Source organism: Sminthopsis crassicaudata, chromosome 2 (genome assembly GCF_048593235.1).
Source record: "Sminthopsis crassicaudata isolate SCR6 chromosome 2, ASM4859323v1, whole genome shotgun sequence".
Lineage (NCBI taxonomy): Eukaryota > Metazoa > Chordata > Mammalia > Dasyuromorphia > Dasyuridae > Sminthopsis > Sminthopsis crassicaudata.
Window position 1 is genome coordinate 81000057 of NC_133618.1, and position 16787 is coordinate 81016843.

Sequence of the window (16787 nt, forward strand, 5' to 3'; positions counted from 1 at the left end):
CCTTTTCTTTATGATAATTTGTTACCAAAAAAATGGTAGTTGGAGGTAACAGGCCTTGCTATTCTCTGAATGACTGACTGCCCTTCAGCAAAACATACATTTTCTATACTTTGAAAACAGAAACTGATTATATGTGAATTACATAGGAGTTGAGGTAAAGCTACAGGGCTGCTGATGTGATGGATCCTTGGGATATTAAGTGAGTGCTTCCCAGTGAGAAAAAACATAGGAAGACTAGATATAGAATTTGTAGTTCCAAAAGTTCCACTAATCTTATATGTCCATAATTAATGAAAATATTGAATTATTAGAGCTGAACTTCGGATGAAGTAATTTCTTTTTAATTTTCCTACTCTCTTTTTGCAATTCAGAATTTCACATGTTATGAATTAAATCCCATGGCCAGAGTCATATGTTTTGTAATCCATGTCACAAACTGATTTGAAAGAAAAGCTTCATCAAGATATAATATTGATTGTAGAATTAAAGATACCCTACAACACTTAGAAATTTTTTCTCAAGGTGATCCAAAGAAAAAAAAAACAAATCTTATTGAATGAAGCGACTTACAAAGGAATAATTGGGCTACATGATTATCAATATCTAAAAAAGTAATCATGGGTTTAGATAGTTTAGGGGATGTATAGTGTTGAGGAATGTTTGGGGATGAACAGAAAATCTAGGAGTGTCTTATTTTATTCTAAACATGCATTTAGTTTCTCAGAAGGTTGAGAAAGCAATGAAGGGGTTTGTGACTCTAGTCTTAATTCTGGGAATCTTGAGAAAAACTGTCATTCTATCAATGACAGCTTATTTCAAAAAGTTAAAAGGAAATTTGCCTAAAGAAGGAAAACAGACTTTAAAAAAATGAAAATCAAACAATATAGTCACAAACAGTCTATATGAAAAGCAAGAGATATGGAAAATAAGCCAGCGGGACTGCATAGAGCGCTCTCTGAAGAGCTAGAATTTTTAAATGGCAAATACAGAAGATGAAAGGAGATAACATATAAATAAAAGTGCAGCAAGAAAATCTAAGAAAACTGGAAAAATAGAAAGTCTAGAATGAATAGAAACTTAGGACATGAGAAGGACAATAAAAAAGATCTCTTAAATTATTAAAACAAGAAATATAAGCTAGCGATGGTTCCACTTCAAAGGGCACAAAGTATATTGTTTTTCTATCAAGTAAAATAAACATCAGATGGGAAGAAGTCAAATGATGACATGGAAAAAGTGAAATGTAGCCCAAAATGGATTAGGAACAATTAGAAAGTATCCAATATTCTAAGTGCATTTAATCCTCTTTTTAAAATACTAGAGTGGTTAAAAAAAATTGGAGACAATTGTTGAACTGCTTCAAATGCCATCATATTTATTATCAAAGAATTAGATGAACACAGAAAAGTGCTTATTAAGTTTGTCATTGTCATAGAAGTAACCTTGTATTTGAATGTAATGTGGAAAAATAGTGGGCTAGATTAATAGACATAATTAGTCCAGAGGACAGAGTTAAGACTAGTAGATGGAAAGTATGGGGAAGCATATTTTGATTAAAAATAATAAATAACTTTATAATTCTCAGAACTATATGAGCTGCATAGAATAGTTTTGCCTTATGAAACAGTGACTGATATTTGGGACGACCACAAAACCTTCACATAGTGTGGGGGTCCCTTGGAGTGCTTTTTAGCCAAAGGATTTTGGGTTGGATGGTCGATAAGGCTAACCTAATACACATTCCTATAAGACATTGTGTCCCTGAGACACTATTATCTATCAACTTCAAATATTTTGGGGAGATTGCTTTATAAATTACTAAAATACACACTTTGTGCCCCCCAAAGCATATTGCACAGTGACATGCACGGAGAAATCTCTCAGAAAATATCTGTTGATTAATTATATTGCCATGTGAAACATTAGATTGTTAATTTAAGTTTTCATTTGGGAAAAAACCTGCTTTCTTAAGAACACAATGTGATATGAGTAAAATCAGTATGCTTCCATAAATTCATGTTAATCAAAGTTTTACAAGACTCAGTTTTGTTTTGTGTGATATTTAGTGCAAGTAGGAATGAAATGAAGAAGACACAGTATTTTCCTTACCATAGCGGGATTTCCCTTAAGCAAATTGGAAGATAAAAAGAAGCATGATGAAGAATAAATTAATAAGTACCATGGTGTGATGAAAGAGAAATCTGATGGCATTAGACTTTAAAAATTCCATACCTGTTATAGTGAAGCCACCTAAAAACAACAAAAGAGAAAATAATATTGATTATGATTTATTCAAAGTATATCAGATATACCAAACCCCTTTGACATCAGATTCCCTAGTTACCCACCCAAATGTTTTAAAATTATATTTACAAATATGAGAAATCATTTGTTAAAGTATGAATTTCATGTCTTTTTAAGTGTTAGTGTGACTAAATTCAAAATCATAACAATCTTTGACATCAGATTTCTTAACTACCCACTCAAACAATAAAAAGTTTCAAAATTTTATTTACAAATATGGGAGAATCATTTGTTAAAATATGAATAAGTGTCAGTGTGACTAAACTCAAAATTATAATAATCTTAGTTCACACATATACAATAGAAATCATTCATCTTTAAGATAGTTCATCTTTATAATATAAATGTACCACTGATTAGTGGACATTGTGAAAAATTGTATTAATATATTCTAAAGGAACAATGTTGATAGTGAATAAACAAATCAAAAACAAATGCCAGACATATATGAAAACTCCCTCAACATAGACACATACATTTGGAAAGAAAAAATTGGAAAAATGAAGAACGACAGCAAGAAATGAAATGCTTACCAAGCTCATTCAATAACAGGGCTGTGAAGAAAACAGACAAAGACAAACACAGCATAAGAGAACAAATGAATAATGAAAATAAAAAGGAATATCCATGGAAAGAAATCCAAGCAGTTCTGGTTAGAGGATAGAAAAATCACTGCTCAAAATTGAGGGTATCACGAGGCTTCCTGGTATGGGGAAAAATTTCCTACTTAGGATACTTAAATAGATTGCCTATCTATACAGATGTATTTATGCAAATACACACATGTGCCTACATGTCTACATAAATACACATGTAGATATAATAAAATTTCTTATTTGATTTACACATGTGTTTATGCACATATGCATGTTTATAAAAGATTTAATGAGGAGAATTTGAATATTGCTTGGAATTAATAAGAAAGCTACAGATGGGAGTTCTAAATCACATAAAATTTCAAGAGTTAGGTATGTCCATTAACTGGAAACAGAAAAATAAAAGGCTCATTAGAATGTATCCTTTGCTATCTAGCTTGAGAGAACATATTGACCCTGAATGTGGAGATTTGATTTTGTAAGTTAAAGAAGTAAAGCTCATTTATGGGTCATTATCTATGTCTTTTTCTAATCTCCCAAAGGGAACTTTAAAAAGACTTCAATACATGGTATTGCTATTAAAATTTTGGAAGAATGGTTTTATTGCTTTTTGGTACTTGGTATCGATTCCAGTGTCAGTACAGAAGATAAAATTTTATTTTTATTATGATCCATGAGATGAATTAATTATGTCAAAATTAACTGATGAGGGATATTGGAAAGAATATATAATAACATGTCACGTTCTGTTATTTAATTTTAGAGGCATTACAGGATACTTTCTAAAATGCTTACTAATTATGTTGGTGCATCATGAAACCACAAAATAGATGTGAAAATTGCATAATACTTTGAATAATAATTTAATTTGCTTTTATATAGCACTTTTCTTAATGGGCAAATCAAATATATTAATTATCTTTCTTCTGAGTAAAGGTGCTTCAAACAAGGAATATATTTTGATTTAAGGAGATTTTTCTAGCATGAAAATGAAACAATCTACTGAAATTGTATTGATTGTATTTTTGTAAAAGCACAGTATGGCTTTTTCAGTTATCTGTTTCCTCAGTGCTAATGAACAGCTGAGGGTAAAGTAAGAGAGAAAATTCTAAATTTGGGTTAAATTTGGCTTCTAGGCATGGGTCTCACATTTTTTATGTCTATAACCCAGGACTAACAACAGAAATCACACAGTGTCAGTGGTGAGAGGTATGGGATTATGGAGAAAGCACTGGGTTTGAGGTCTGCTAACTTGGATTTCAATCTTGCCTCTGAACTTTTAAGACTTTGTAAGTTCAGAGTAATTATCTTTACCACTCTGGGCCTCAGTTTATCATTTTTAAAATGATGATCTTGGAGTTCTCCAACTTTTATATCCTATGATTCTGGGAGGAATGTTGAATATCACCTAATTTTTATACATGAGGAAATGGAAACTCTGGAGGTTTGGTTTTTTTTAAGCAAATTAGGTCACATATAAAGTAAGTGACACTCATAAGTTCAACATTAATCTTTGTAATTTGCTTCAATTTCCTCAACTGTAAAATGAAAATAACACTTACCTCCTAAGATTAGTTTAGCACAGTGCCTGATAAGTTACTATAAGCACTTAAAATATTTTCTCTTCCATCAATTAATAATTATTTGAAAAGTAACATATATATATACATAGTATGCAATATATATTATATAACAATGTATATATAATGTATACAATAATATAATTAAATGTAAACATATGCAAATATTTCTTTGTGGAATTTTCCTTGTCAAAGAAATACTTTAAAAAAGAAAAAACTTTAAAGACTAACTTTTTTTTTTTTTAATACAAATAAAAACTAACTGATGTATAATGAGGTTATGGTTAATTACTACTTAAGATTGCATGGGCAGTATTTGAACTTAGCACCTCTTACTCTAGAGCAAAGAGGTTTTTTCCATTGTACCATGGTGTCTCCTAATGTTAGTTCAATTGTATCTGAATTTATTTGTCTTTTGGCAATTGCTCCATTTTGGAAGGAAAGTGTACTTAGGTATTTAGCAGCCCAATTAAATCTTGGTTCTTAAAGATCATTTGACTTATGCTATTCATCTGAAATTTCATTTCAAAAACATAAGGCTGTAATTTAGCATTATAAACCTCAGTTTCCTCACTTATTAGATGAGGGTATTATACTAAATGATATGTACCAGTCATATGGCCCCTAATGTATTTAGTAGTTAATAATTGAAAATTACTAATGACTCTAGAATAGATTATGATAGAATAATGTAGAATATGTAGGATAGCCTACCTTTACAAAATAGCCTACTCCAATAAGGTAGCATATCTTATCAAATGATTTTAACCAAAAGCAATGAAAACTTACATGGTTTATTATTCATTTAACATGAGAACTCCATAAATCAGTACTTATTGCTAGGCCTGGCAACTCTAAAAAGAATTAGGGTGTAGCGTAAAGGAATGAGATTGTATTAACAATTTGAATAAATACAATGACTGTGCCAGTACCAGTTCTGGAACTGGATTCCATGGTCATGAGCATTAGTTGCTTTAATAGTATTGTAAAGATATGTGCAAGAAAGTTCTGGAAGGATGATGTATTGTGTGGGTCTGTGTTAGCATAATTTAAAAGCCAATTTAGTGTCTTAACTTTACCTTAAAGTTAGTCCAATTGTATATAAATTTCTTTGAACTTTTGTTATACCTCCATTTTGGAAGAAAAGGATGGCTAGGAAGGCACACAGAATAATCTACCAGTCACAGCTTCCACAATAATAGGGATTATAGTTATATGTGACTATATCTGACCATGGAAAAAGCACTGGATTGATGATCAGAAGGATTGTAATGAGCTCTTAGTTTTCCATTTTCTAGATGTGTGGTTTTGTTCACACTGCTTCTCAAGTCTTTAGCTGCCTCATGTAGGGAAAGGAATAAAAAAACAAGAGTTTCAGTACCTATTCTTTCAGTACCTATTCTTTGCTAAATACTATATAAATTTTATTACATTTAACATAGAGTAAATGATATCTGAATATTTCTTTGGGTTGGGAGGATCAAACAAAATAAAATATATAAAATATTTAATATGTAAAATTTTGTTAATTGTAAAGTGCTTTATAAATATCTCCTCTAATTACTGTTTTATGAAGTTGTTCTTATGTAGTTATAATCTGGGTTAGTTGGCATTCTATCACCAGCTTATTTAGTGGGTAATGACTAATGCACTGGGAGTTAGAAAAAGAAACAAAACTGCTAAAGCTTTTAAGAAGACAAAATAAAGTATTTGGCAGCCAAAGGGGAGAAGAGAGTTAAGCGTGAGAGTAAGGAGATACCGAGAGAGAGAGTACAATTTCTCGCTGGTATGTCTTGGTATACTCTCACACCTTCCATTCCTCTTCTTATCCATTTTGGTTCCTCAAGCACAAGGGAGAAACTGCACTCTTTCTCATATTCCTCACGGTCAAATATTTTAATGGTAATGATTTTCCTGTGGGAACACAAGACAAAGGCAAAACAAATGATTGGATTCACACACTCATGCTTTAGGTGTCCACCAAGCTTGATGTCACTGTGATGTTATGGAAGGAGATCACATCCACCTCCATTAAGTATGTAAAAAGGCATGATGGATACTCAAGTTTGGCCCCATCAAATGAAACCCTTGGAGAGAAGCAAATAAAGCTCAATTTAAACCATTCCCTATCTCCACTCAAGAGTATAAGAATACTCTTCCCTAATATGCTAATTTCAGCAGATTTGAATTTTGTTTTTGTCCTTCATTCCAAAATTGATAGTTTTAATCAAAGATTAGTAATACCTTCTTTATACAGCATAGGGTTTCCAGAATCTAAGACTAGATAATTATGGGATCAGAGCTATTTTATAATTCAAATTATTTGATTTTACTATTGGAAAACTCATGCCTTTTACATAGGTGGAGGGATGTGTGCCTTGTAAGTAATGGTTTGAACGGTGCTGGGAGTCCAAGTGTAGTATAACAGGCACAGGCAGTTTGGGCTCATCTTTGGAGCATCTCCCCCACCTTTCTTCTCACTCATCTCCACCAGTCGGGGCTCTCCAATCTCAATGTAGAAGGTCTTGTTTTTCTCATATTCCTCATCATCAATTATTTTGACTGATATTGTTTTGCTGAAACAGAGAAGAATAAAGATTGACGAACAAGACGAAAAGGATAGAAAGAGGAGAGGAAACACAAAAAGGACAGAAAAGTTTAACAGACTTTAGATTCAAGCAGAGAATTATCCTATTGTCTGGTGATTCCTTAAGACTGGGAAAATTATAGCAAGTCGCATATGGCCAAGTGGCTCCATTTCTTCAGAACCTTAATTAAACACCAGACAAAGGTTAGGGTGATCAGTTCTAATTAACAGAGAGAAAGAAGGAATAAATTTTGTGATCAAATGAAAAGCAATAAAAGAAGAGAAGTAGAATTCACAATCAGAATTCAAATGAAGTAAAAGAGAAAAATACATTTATTCAATAAAATATTCTAACATGAATCACTAAGTCGGAATCTGAAATTTACAGTTGTAAAAAAGCAGGAAAATCAAACATTTGCCTTTTTTTCTGTGATCAGAAGTAAAATCACATTCAATTTCATATTTTCAGACTATGTAGTTCTGTGATCAAGATTCATTTGTTTGCATTTAATTTATCTCTTGCTTAATTAAAGCTATTCTTTTGAAAGAGAGCAGAGTGATAATAATTTATTTTTCAGATACCGTTTCCCTTGGCCAAGTCTCCAGTATGTGCTACTTGGCTGATTAATTGCTAAAACAGGCAGAAAAAGGTGGCAATGAAAATATAAACCCTATAGAGTTGACTCTTTTAATGAGAATCCCTGGCCTGAAAGCACAATACTAATTGTCAATAACCCAGTTCCATAACTTATCCATTTATTTCTTTAAAACTTTTAGTTGTATTGAAGGATTGGACGAGTATATTAATAAATCTAACATTACTGAAAGAAAATCATTCAAATGATGTATCAATCAATCAGTAAACATTATTATTATTTTATATATTATATATGAAGCATCATCATGCTGGGTGCTGGAATTATAGAGACAAATACTCTCAAAGTATTTTGAAATATAAATCTCAAAATTTATATTTTGATATACTCTCAGAATATAAGAGTATTTTATATTTTGATATATACTCTCAAAGTTACATTCTATTAAGGAGACAACATAAAAGAAGAATAAAAACTAGCCTGTAATTTCACTGGTTCTAAGGAAATACTTGGTAAAGGCTTCTTTCTTTGTCTATAGAGCCTTATCTACAGCACTCACTAAGTCTTGCCTAGAGTACATAGACAGTATTGTCAGAGGCAGAACCAAGACTATCTCTCTATTCATTACCATAATGGTGCTCCCTTTCCTTTCCTTCTCTCTCAACTCTACGTATACAGAAACATACAATATGCATACATAAAATGTAGATATATACATATATGCATATGTAAAGGATAAATGCAAATACAAATATATATATACGTATATATAGTGAATAAAAAATAGGTAGGAAAGGAAAAGACTAAAATTGTATGTATGGAGCAGGAGAGGAAAAGGAAAAGTTTTGTTTTGAAAGTGACACAAGTATAACTTAAAGAAAGATCAGTATTCTCGGAGGTGGAGGCAAGGAAAGAATATGTTGCAGTTATGGGGAATGTTCAGAGCAAAGGGATGAAGAAAGGAGATGAAATGCCATGTGTGAAGGAAAAAGGCAATCTTAATGGAAGGTCACCAAATCTTTCTTCCTCAATAAAAGAAAATACCTAAAGTATGAGGGCGACACATAAACACATAAAGGAAGGAGAGGGGTCAAGCTTGGGGCTGTAATAAAATGTTCAATCAATTTTTCTTTCAAAGTCTCTTTCATTTAATTAAGTAGTAATATAGTCCTTTCCCTAGACAAATTGTGGGATGACAGAGAAGTTTCCATATCACTTATAACCAAAATATATTATTTTTCTAACTTTACCAGTAACTTACTAACTTAGCTTTTGGCCTTGATTATTTCAAATTTCAGTGGCTCTGTGGGTGTGATAATAGTGGTCCAAATTGATTAAGAATAAATAATCCCCTCACTCTCAGAAATTGTGATTTTCCCCCCATATTTCAGTTACCACCAAGCAGAAAAAAAGGCTAATATCTTAGGAACAACAGATCTCAGTGACTTCAAGTCTTCCAACCTAGATGTTCTAAGTGATATTAATTTTAAAAAAAAATTTTCTATAGAAACATTTTACCAAGAAAGTAAGGTCCCACCAAAGCATATCTGGTAAACAAATCATTCAGACATGTAATTTTTAAGTCAGCAATTAAAAATGTTCCATTCAGAAGTTAGTATATTAGAAATTACTTTTAAACTGTTTATGCATACTCATTAACAGTGATAACTCAGAAGAGAAAATTTCAGTTGGAAAAGTAAGCAAACAGAAGTAGAATCAGAAAGCCATATAAGCTAATTAGCTTGACTGAGAAAAAACTCTATTAATATATTTTAACTATGTAAAGGCTAACCTGAAGTCTAGCATTTGCTACGGAATAGCCAATTAAAGGGTTCATGTTCCTCCCCACCCACACCCCTTAAAGCATAAATTCTTATTATATCTGCTTTCAACAAGTCAAGAGTTTATCAGATTTTTTTATGTTTACCTCAGATAACTCACAAAGCTTGAGATAACTCACATATATTTGAGAGTTAGTTAACATGAGTGAATACCAGGAGTAGATCCTGCACATCTAGAAAGAGAACTATTTAATACAAATTATAGAAATACAGCAATGCAAGGTCAGCAAGGTGAAATCGTGGATACAGAACTGTCCCGGGAATCAGGAAGATCTAAGTTCAAATCCTGCTTCAGATACTTGACACTAGTCATATGATTTAACTCTAACTGCTGTGCCAAAGAAAGGAGGAAGGAAGAGGAGGGAAGGGGAGAGACAGAGACAGAGAAAGAGAGACACAGAGAGAGAAAAAAAGAGAAAGAAGGAAAAAAAATGAAAAAAAGGAAAAAGAAAAAAAAAATCACACCATACCACCTTTTTCTCTGCCCTTAAGGAGCTCACAGGTTAATGGAAGAAAGGAAAAAGAAGGGAATATAGGCCTCCAAAAAACTGACCTGTCCAAATCAATTCCAGGACCCATCTTGAGAAGACACTCAACACATTTTGTAAAAACAATGAATTTAGGAAATAGATGTGTTTAAGATATTTCAGAAGAGAATCTGATAGTGAAAATAAAATTAATTTCTTATGGCACCTTTACATAATCTATGAGGTAGCTCTGCTACTTTTATGGAATAAATAATACTTGGTTTTTATTTTTCTTATGCTCTTTTCCATTCTTGAAAGCTGATGAGAATCATAAAAAGCCAAATATAGAAATGTTGATTGGCATTGGATATAACAAATTCCTATTCAAAATAGTTTGATGATGGATTCATTGAGAAGAATTTCATGACTACTTGAAATTAGACTGTGGCTTGAAAAGACTGTACAGTCTTTTAAAAAATCTTATGTACACATAGGAATAATGATTATAATAGTAATGTATTTCCAAAGTACAATGACATACATTCTATCATTTGATAATTTAAGAGTCCACATAATACAGTATATAAAAGATTAGGAAGTTAGGAAGATATGCTTCCATCTCAACCTCCATGATTTTGTGCTAGTAGTTTTGTCTCAGGGCCTCAGTTTTCTCCTTTGAAACTGAGATAATTGGACTAGAAAACTCCTATATTCTTCTAAATCCGGGATAGTCTTTTCTTTAACACTTAATTTTAGTGCGACTATGAACAATCACATGTCTTTTCTGAAATTCCTAATCTGCAAAATGCAATATTGATACCTAATAGTAACAATTCCTCAGGATTGATTATGAGGGGTAAATGAAATAATATAGTATTTGTTTATAAGAGAAACAAACATGTTATTTGTCATTATAGTCAATTTTATTTTATTTTTTATTCTTCTATTCCGTCATAATATTCCCAGTTCTGCCATCTACCTTCCTAGATATTTTAGCAAATTATTGAAAGGGTAAACAAGGAGTGTGGTATGGTAAGTAGTATTCATCCTCCTCCTAACATTATCACAAAAGCCAGCTAACCTAGAACTATACATATTCATATCCAAAAGGACATAATAATTCATTGAAAAATAAGCCCATCTTTGACAGTGAAGAATACAACAAAACAATAGATATTATTTCATCTACATGATAATAAGAAGTATATGTTGAAGTAAATTTGCTCTTCATGATTATAATGGCTTCTTCCATTAAATTTCTGTACCATGAAAAAACATTGCTTCAGGGACCCAATGATGTGTATGTTGAAACAAATATGTAAAATTATTTTTGTCAATATAATATCTGTTATTTCTCAAGATCAGTATGAAGAAAGAATAGACTAATAAGACTATTAAGAAAGTGACAGTGGAAATCATTATAGGAAAAGAAAACAGAACAGGGAAGAAATGTTTAGAGTAGCATTTAAGAGTGGGTGGAATTTGAATAAAAATGTGCTTTCCCCAAAATCATTAATAACAATGCCATTAAATTATATACTAATTTATAACCTTATACACAACATAGCTATTATTAGAAATCTTAATTAATAAAGGCATTTCAATAAATCTTAGGTAGCAGTTCTTGCTCACAATTTCCTTCATATCCAGAGAAAGGGATTTTTTTTTGAGTGGATAATGTTCACAGATATACTTAAAATGGGGCATATTATGGGATACTATGCAGTACCTTTCCCAGTATCAAATGTGCCATTTTTCCTTTAGGAAGATTTTTGTTCAGGGCTTCACATAGGAAGATACCAATTTTGTATAGTTTCCTAGTACTGATTTCAGAAATAGGCTAATAAATGTTAAGGTTACCTCCATAGCCTTGAAGATTTTTTTTCTTGCACCTCAAAAAGGACCTAATTCCTAAAATGCTGAATCTTTAACTAACGTCAGTGTTAAGGTACAAAGTTCTTGTAATTGATTGGATTATTTTCTCCCAGAAAACTGAAAAATTGAATAAAATGTTGATTAAACTGATCAATTCAATTAAGAGGATTGAAACATTGGGGAGATAGATAGTTCTTTGATGGAAATCTGATTTTGGAATCTCAGTGGAGGAGAGGAGAAGCAAACAAAATTAGACACATAATGACAAACAGTCAAGGAAGACAGAACGCATGCTCTTTCAGAGTACGGAATGCTTCTTTTATGTGTTTATATTCTTGTTATAGGCCTTTTATATATAAATTATATATATATATATATATGTATATATATATATATATAATATATATAGTAGTAGTTTAGTCTGTGTGTGCTAAATTGATTTGGTGAATAATAAGCCTTGAATGGAAATATTAATGTAAAGCAGGTAACACTAAACCATTGTATTTATCTCATTATCTTTACCTCCAAGTCTACCTTTCTTTGGAATTTCCTAAGAATGCTACCATCCTTCCAAACATATGTTCATAAGCTCAGCATCATTCTCCATTCCTTACTCTTAATCACTGAACAAATCATTTGCCAAAACATGTTGCTTTTACCTCAACATCATTTACCTAGTTCCCCTCTAGTCACGTAAGTATAATTCTGAAAAGTGTGGCATAGTAGCCAGTGACTTTCAGATTGCTTCACAGTCCTAAACAATCTGATTTTTAAAAATTAACTATAGAATCAATCGATAGTATTTACAAACACCTCCTATTTTCAAGCATTGTGTTGAGCACAGGGATACATGAAAAAAAAAAATTAGTAGCCTGAAGAGGCTTACATTTTATATTGGAATTTTTCCCTTTGCATAATACACACTTGTATTATACTTAATATTTACAAAATACAAACAATGTGATTGGGTTATGGACACTAGCAGCAAAATGATTAAAAGGGAAAATAATGAGAAAGGAGTATGTTTCAGGCATGGAAGACAGCCAGAGCAAATAAATTATTAAATAGCAAGCTTCTTAAAGACAGCAACTTTCATTTTTTGTGTTTATATTGCCAGCACCAAGTACAATTTCTGCACATAGTATAAATAATACATAAAGAATGCATTTTGATTGAATGAAGGTGTTTACAACATAGTATTTTTGAGGAACTGACTTATAGCTTAGAGGTTATGCTCATTTCTCAGGAATCAAAATGATGAAATAAAAATTTTTAATAAGAGTAAAAATGTAAGTATTTAAATTTTATTTTAATTCAAAAAAATTGAGTCAGTACAATACAATGGGAAAAGCTCCAGTTTAGGGAGCCGGGCAGAACTTGTTACTCATAAGTAGTTGTTTGCTTATTGTCTCCCCCATCAGAGTGGGAACTTTTGTAGGGCTGTAATAGTGCTTAGTACAGTGTCTGACACATATTAGATACCTAATAAATGTTTACTAAAAGAAGTTACCTAACTTCTATGAGCCTTAATTTTCTCATTTGTAAAATGGGAATAATGGTTGTTGTATTTATTTTATAGATCTCTTGTAAAGATCAAATTCTCTAGATAATGCATGCAAAGTGATTTTCAAATTTTAAGACATCATTTAAAACATCAGTTATAATTATTAAAATTAATCTTTAAGATATTTCACCAAAGCCAGTGAGTATCAAAAGCTAAACAGGTATATTGGTGCTGTATTCAATTTTAAATGATGATGCTATGTTTTTTGAATGTATCTTATTGTCTATTAGAGAAATGGCAGATAGGACTAGCTCAAATGCAGAAAAATGCTAAATTTGGTGCTTCTATGTCAGTGAGTTTAATTTTCAAAAGCTCTTTTTATAGACTTAAAAGGAGTCAACAAAGAAAGTTTTTAAAAAATTAGTCAATTTTAAATTCAGATGGGCTAATTTTTGGTATAATTTGAAACATGTTGTATATACCGACCTTAGAAAAGAGTCTAAAAAAATTAAGGAAATTCTTTCTTGTTCACATGACATGGCTTTTCATTGACTTAATTTACCTGTCCCCCATTACTTACCTTCCTCCCTTGTTTTGCATCACCATATTCCCTTCTGATTCTTACATATGCATGCTGGTTAAGTGTTGATAGGCTCTCTTATGATAAATTGAACAACTAATTCATAGTTTGCCAATAATAGAAGCAACTATATTTTTTCACAAGATTTTAAAAATAGATTCTGCAATATATAGACATAGAATTGTGGCAAGGAAGTCTCAGTTAAAATTAACATCTATCTTGAATTAGTTATGTTCACCAGCAGTTTTCTGATCTATTTTATGAAGTACAGTGAGATTTCCCTCTTCCCTGCTCCCCAGGTGAATGCTGATTTCTGGTCAACTTCAATAGCTTAAGTGAGAAAACACATTTAGCTTGTAGGGGGCAGAGTTTACACTTCTGCAGTGTCGTTTCTTTTTCATAGAAGCTGACAGGAACTCTGGTTCTGTTTATCCAAAACTGGCTGCATCTGGAAATGAAATGAATCCCCTAGAGGCTTCAGTTGCCTTAGAGAAAGAGTAAAGGGCAATAATATATTAAATAAAGAAAGAAGGTCATTCAGACCTTCTAACTATAAAGTTTTGTGTGCTCAGACCAAAAATAGGAAGAGAGTGGGTAAAAGAACACAAGGAGGGGAAGAGACAGTAAAAAGTTTCCCTCCCAGAGGTTTTTGGTTAAGAAAGGAGGATTGCAAACTTGACCCACTGCCATATCTGATATATTTTTTAAAAAAGAAATAAAGGAAAAAAATAAAAAAAAAAGGTCTGCACCAACTGTTCCTCTCACAGAATGCTGTTTCCCTGGGGTTGAAGTAAGGCAAGGCTGTCAGAAAATGCAGTCTCCTAAGGGGAAAAGTGTCAGAGAGTTCTATCTTCTGGCCTATATCAGTCAGGTTGAGCAAGAAAAGAGAAGTTACTGTCACAGAGGAGCATCCCTTCCTGTCAGATGCACCACATACTTCTAAAGTGATTTGCATCACAACTAAGTGTGATTTCTCAGTGTGTCTGCTCTACTGCCCTTCAAGTCAGTTTCCTATTCTCATTTCACTCAGGTAAATGCTAGTGGTTTTTTTCCATCTGTTGGACTTTAAAATAATAAGTGGTTCAGATAGTTGACTTGATCTATGAACATGAGACTGAACCTCCCTTTGTCAAGTAACAATCCAGGTTCCTTCTTTTGCTCCAGAGTTCCAAGATTAAGTAAATGTCAGAAGCAGAATTCTTTGCCTTATGATTTTTTAAAAGGGAGAAAAGAGAAAAGCACATTAAGGATAGGCTCTCCTTGGGCATGTCTAGTATTCCTTCCCACAGTGCATTACCATCTATCTAAATACCTTTCTTCAATTTCCACCAACAAGGAGTAATGTATAGATTATAGAGTCCCATTGCAGTACTTTGTTTAAACTTATGGTCCATTTTCTTGAAACCAATAAATGCTTAAGTAGTTACCTTTGTGCACTTAAAAAAAAGGCAGGAATGTTGTTAATAAGGACAACAGATATTCAACCTCAGGAGAAAAAAAGAGAAAACCAAAAACCAAAAACAAAACAAACAAACAAAACAAACAGCCCAGGCTTTCTTGAAAGCTTTCAAAAGGGATCCTAGACAATTTCCTCTTCTATTTATCTGTTTAAATAGGTTTAGGCCATAAATTTGGACTCTTCCTTACAATCTATAAAGCAAAGCATTTTCATCTTATAGGTGAGGATAATGGATTTAAATCAGGAAGGAACCTTTGGGCTTACCAAGTCCAATTTCTTCAATTTACAATTGAGGAAACTAAGACTTAGCAGATTTAGTGACTGGCTCAGGGTCACTTATATCTAAAGGTCTTTTGAGTCTAAATCCAGAATTTTTTTTCAGTATGCAACGCTGTCTTCTGAATGGGATGTAATGCCTTTTTTTGATTTTGTCAAAACCCCACATTAAAATGGTTATAGTGCCTTTGATTGCCCATTCCCCATCCCTCAGTCCAATACCCTTTCCACTATATTTTGCTCTATTTATACTTTTTATTTTTATCTTACATAACATGTATCTGTCAATAATTATCCTGGATGAATTTCTGTTCTTTGAATGGGAGACATTGTAAGTGTAGATAGTGGTAATCTTCCTAACAATAATGATAAAAAACCTTTATATAATGCTTTAGCTTTTGCAAAAATACTTTATAGCTATTTCATTTTCACAACCCTGGGAGGTGTGTACTATTATTTTCCCAGATAATAATTTTTCAGATGAGGAAATTCAGGGCAAATGATTTGCCTAGGGTAAAACAATTAGTAAATGCAAAGGCTGAATTTAAACTCAAAATCTTCCTGAATAGAACACTATTCACTGTACATGTCTGTCCTACATGCTTTCTTTAATAGAAAATATCTTCCAAATCATAAAAGCTTATGCCCCATGAAACATCAAGTACCCATCACTGCTTAAGTGCTGTTTTATTGATAAAGCTCATCAAGAAGCTGTATCATTCACCTTCTTTGCCTAGTGTCAAAAAGTACTCTTGAAAAACCTTATGGCATAGTAGGTAATTTTTTTTTACAACATTATCCCTTGTATTCCCTTCTGTTCCAAATTTTTCCCCTCCTTCCCTCCACCCCCTCTCCTAGATGGCAGGCATTCCCATACATATTAAATATCTTATAGTATATCCTAGGTACAATATATATGTGCAGAACCAAATTTTGTTGTTGTTGTTGCAAAGGAAGGATTGTATTTGGAAGGTAAAAATAATCTGGGAAGAGAAACAAAACAAAACAAAACAAAACAAAACAAAAAACAATGCTCACAGTTTACACTCATTTCCCAGTGTTCATTTTCTGGATGTAGCTGATTCTGTCCATCATTGATCAATTGGAATTGGATTAGCTCTT

The 16787-nt window shown here is 32.2% G+C and overlaps 1 protein-coding gene across 13 annotated transcripts in view; it reads right to left on the reverse strand.

The window, feature by feature from the left end:
• SLC8A1 (solute carrier family 8 member A1) overlaps positions 1 to 16787 on the reverse strand; it is a 378210-nt gene that overhangs the window by 79180 nt on the left and 282243 nt on the right. For 2 of the 13 annotated variants that reach the window (XM_074286669.1, XM_074286663.1), the window contains exons 3-5: positions 6291 to 6394; positions 2233 to 2250; positions 2110 to 2124 (exon numbers count right to left, since the gene is read on the reverse strand). In XM_074286669.1, coding sequence (XP_074142770.1) covers positions 2110 to 2124; positions 2233 to 2250; positions 6291 to 6394 — 137 coding nt within the window. Of the gene's footprint in view, positions 1 to 2109; positions 2125 to 2232; positions 2251 to 2837; positions 2859 to 6239; positions 6395 to 6949; positions 7057 to 16787 lie in introns of all 13 variants that reach the window. The other 11 variants (XM_074286667.1, XM_074286661.1, XM_074286665.1 and 8 more) reach the window with 7 other exon arrangements.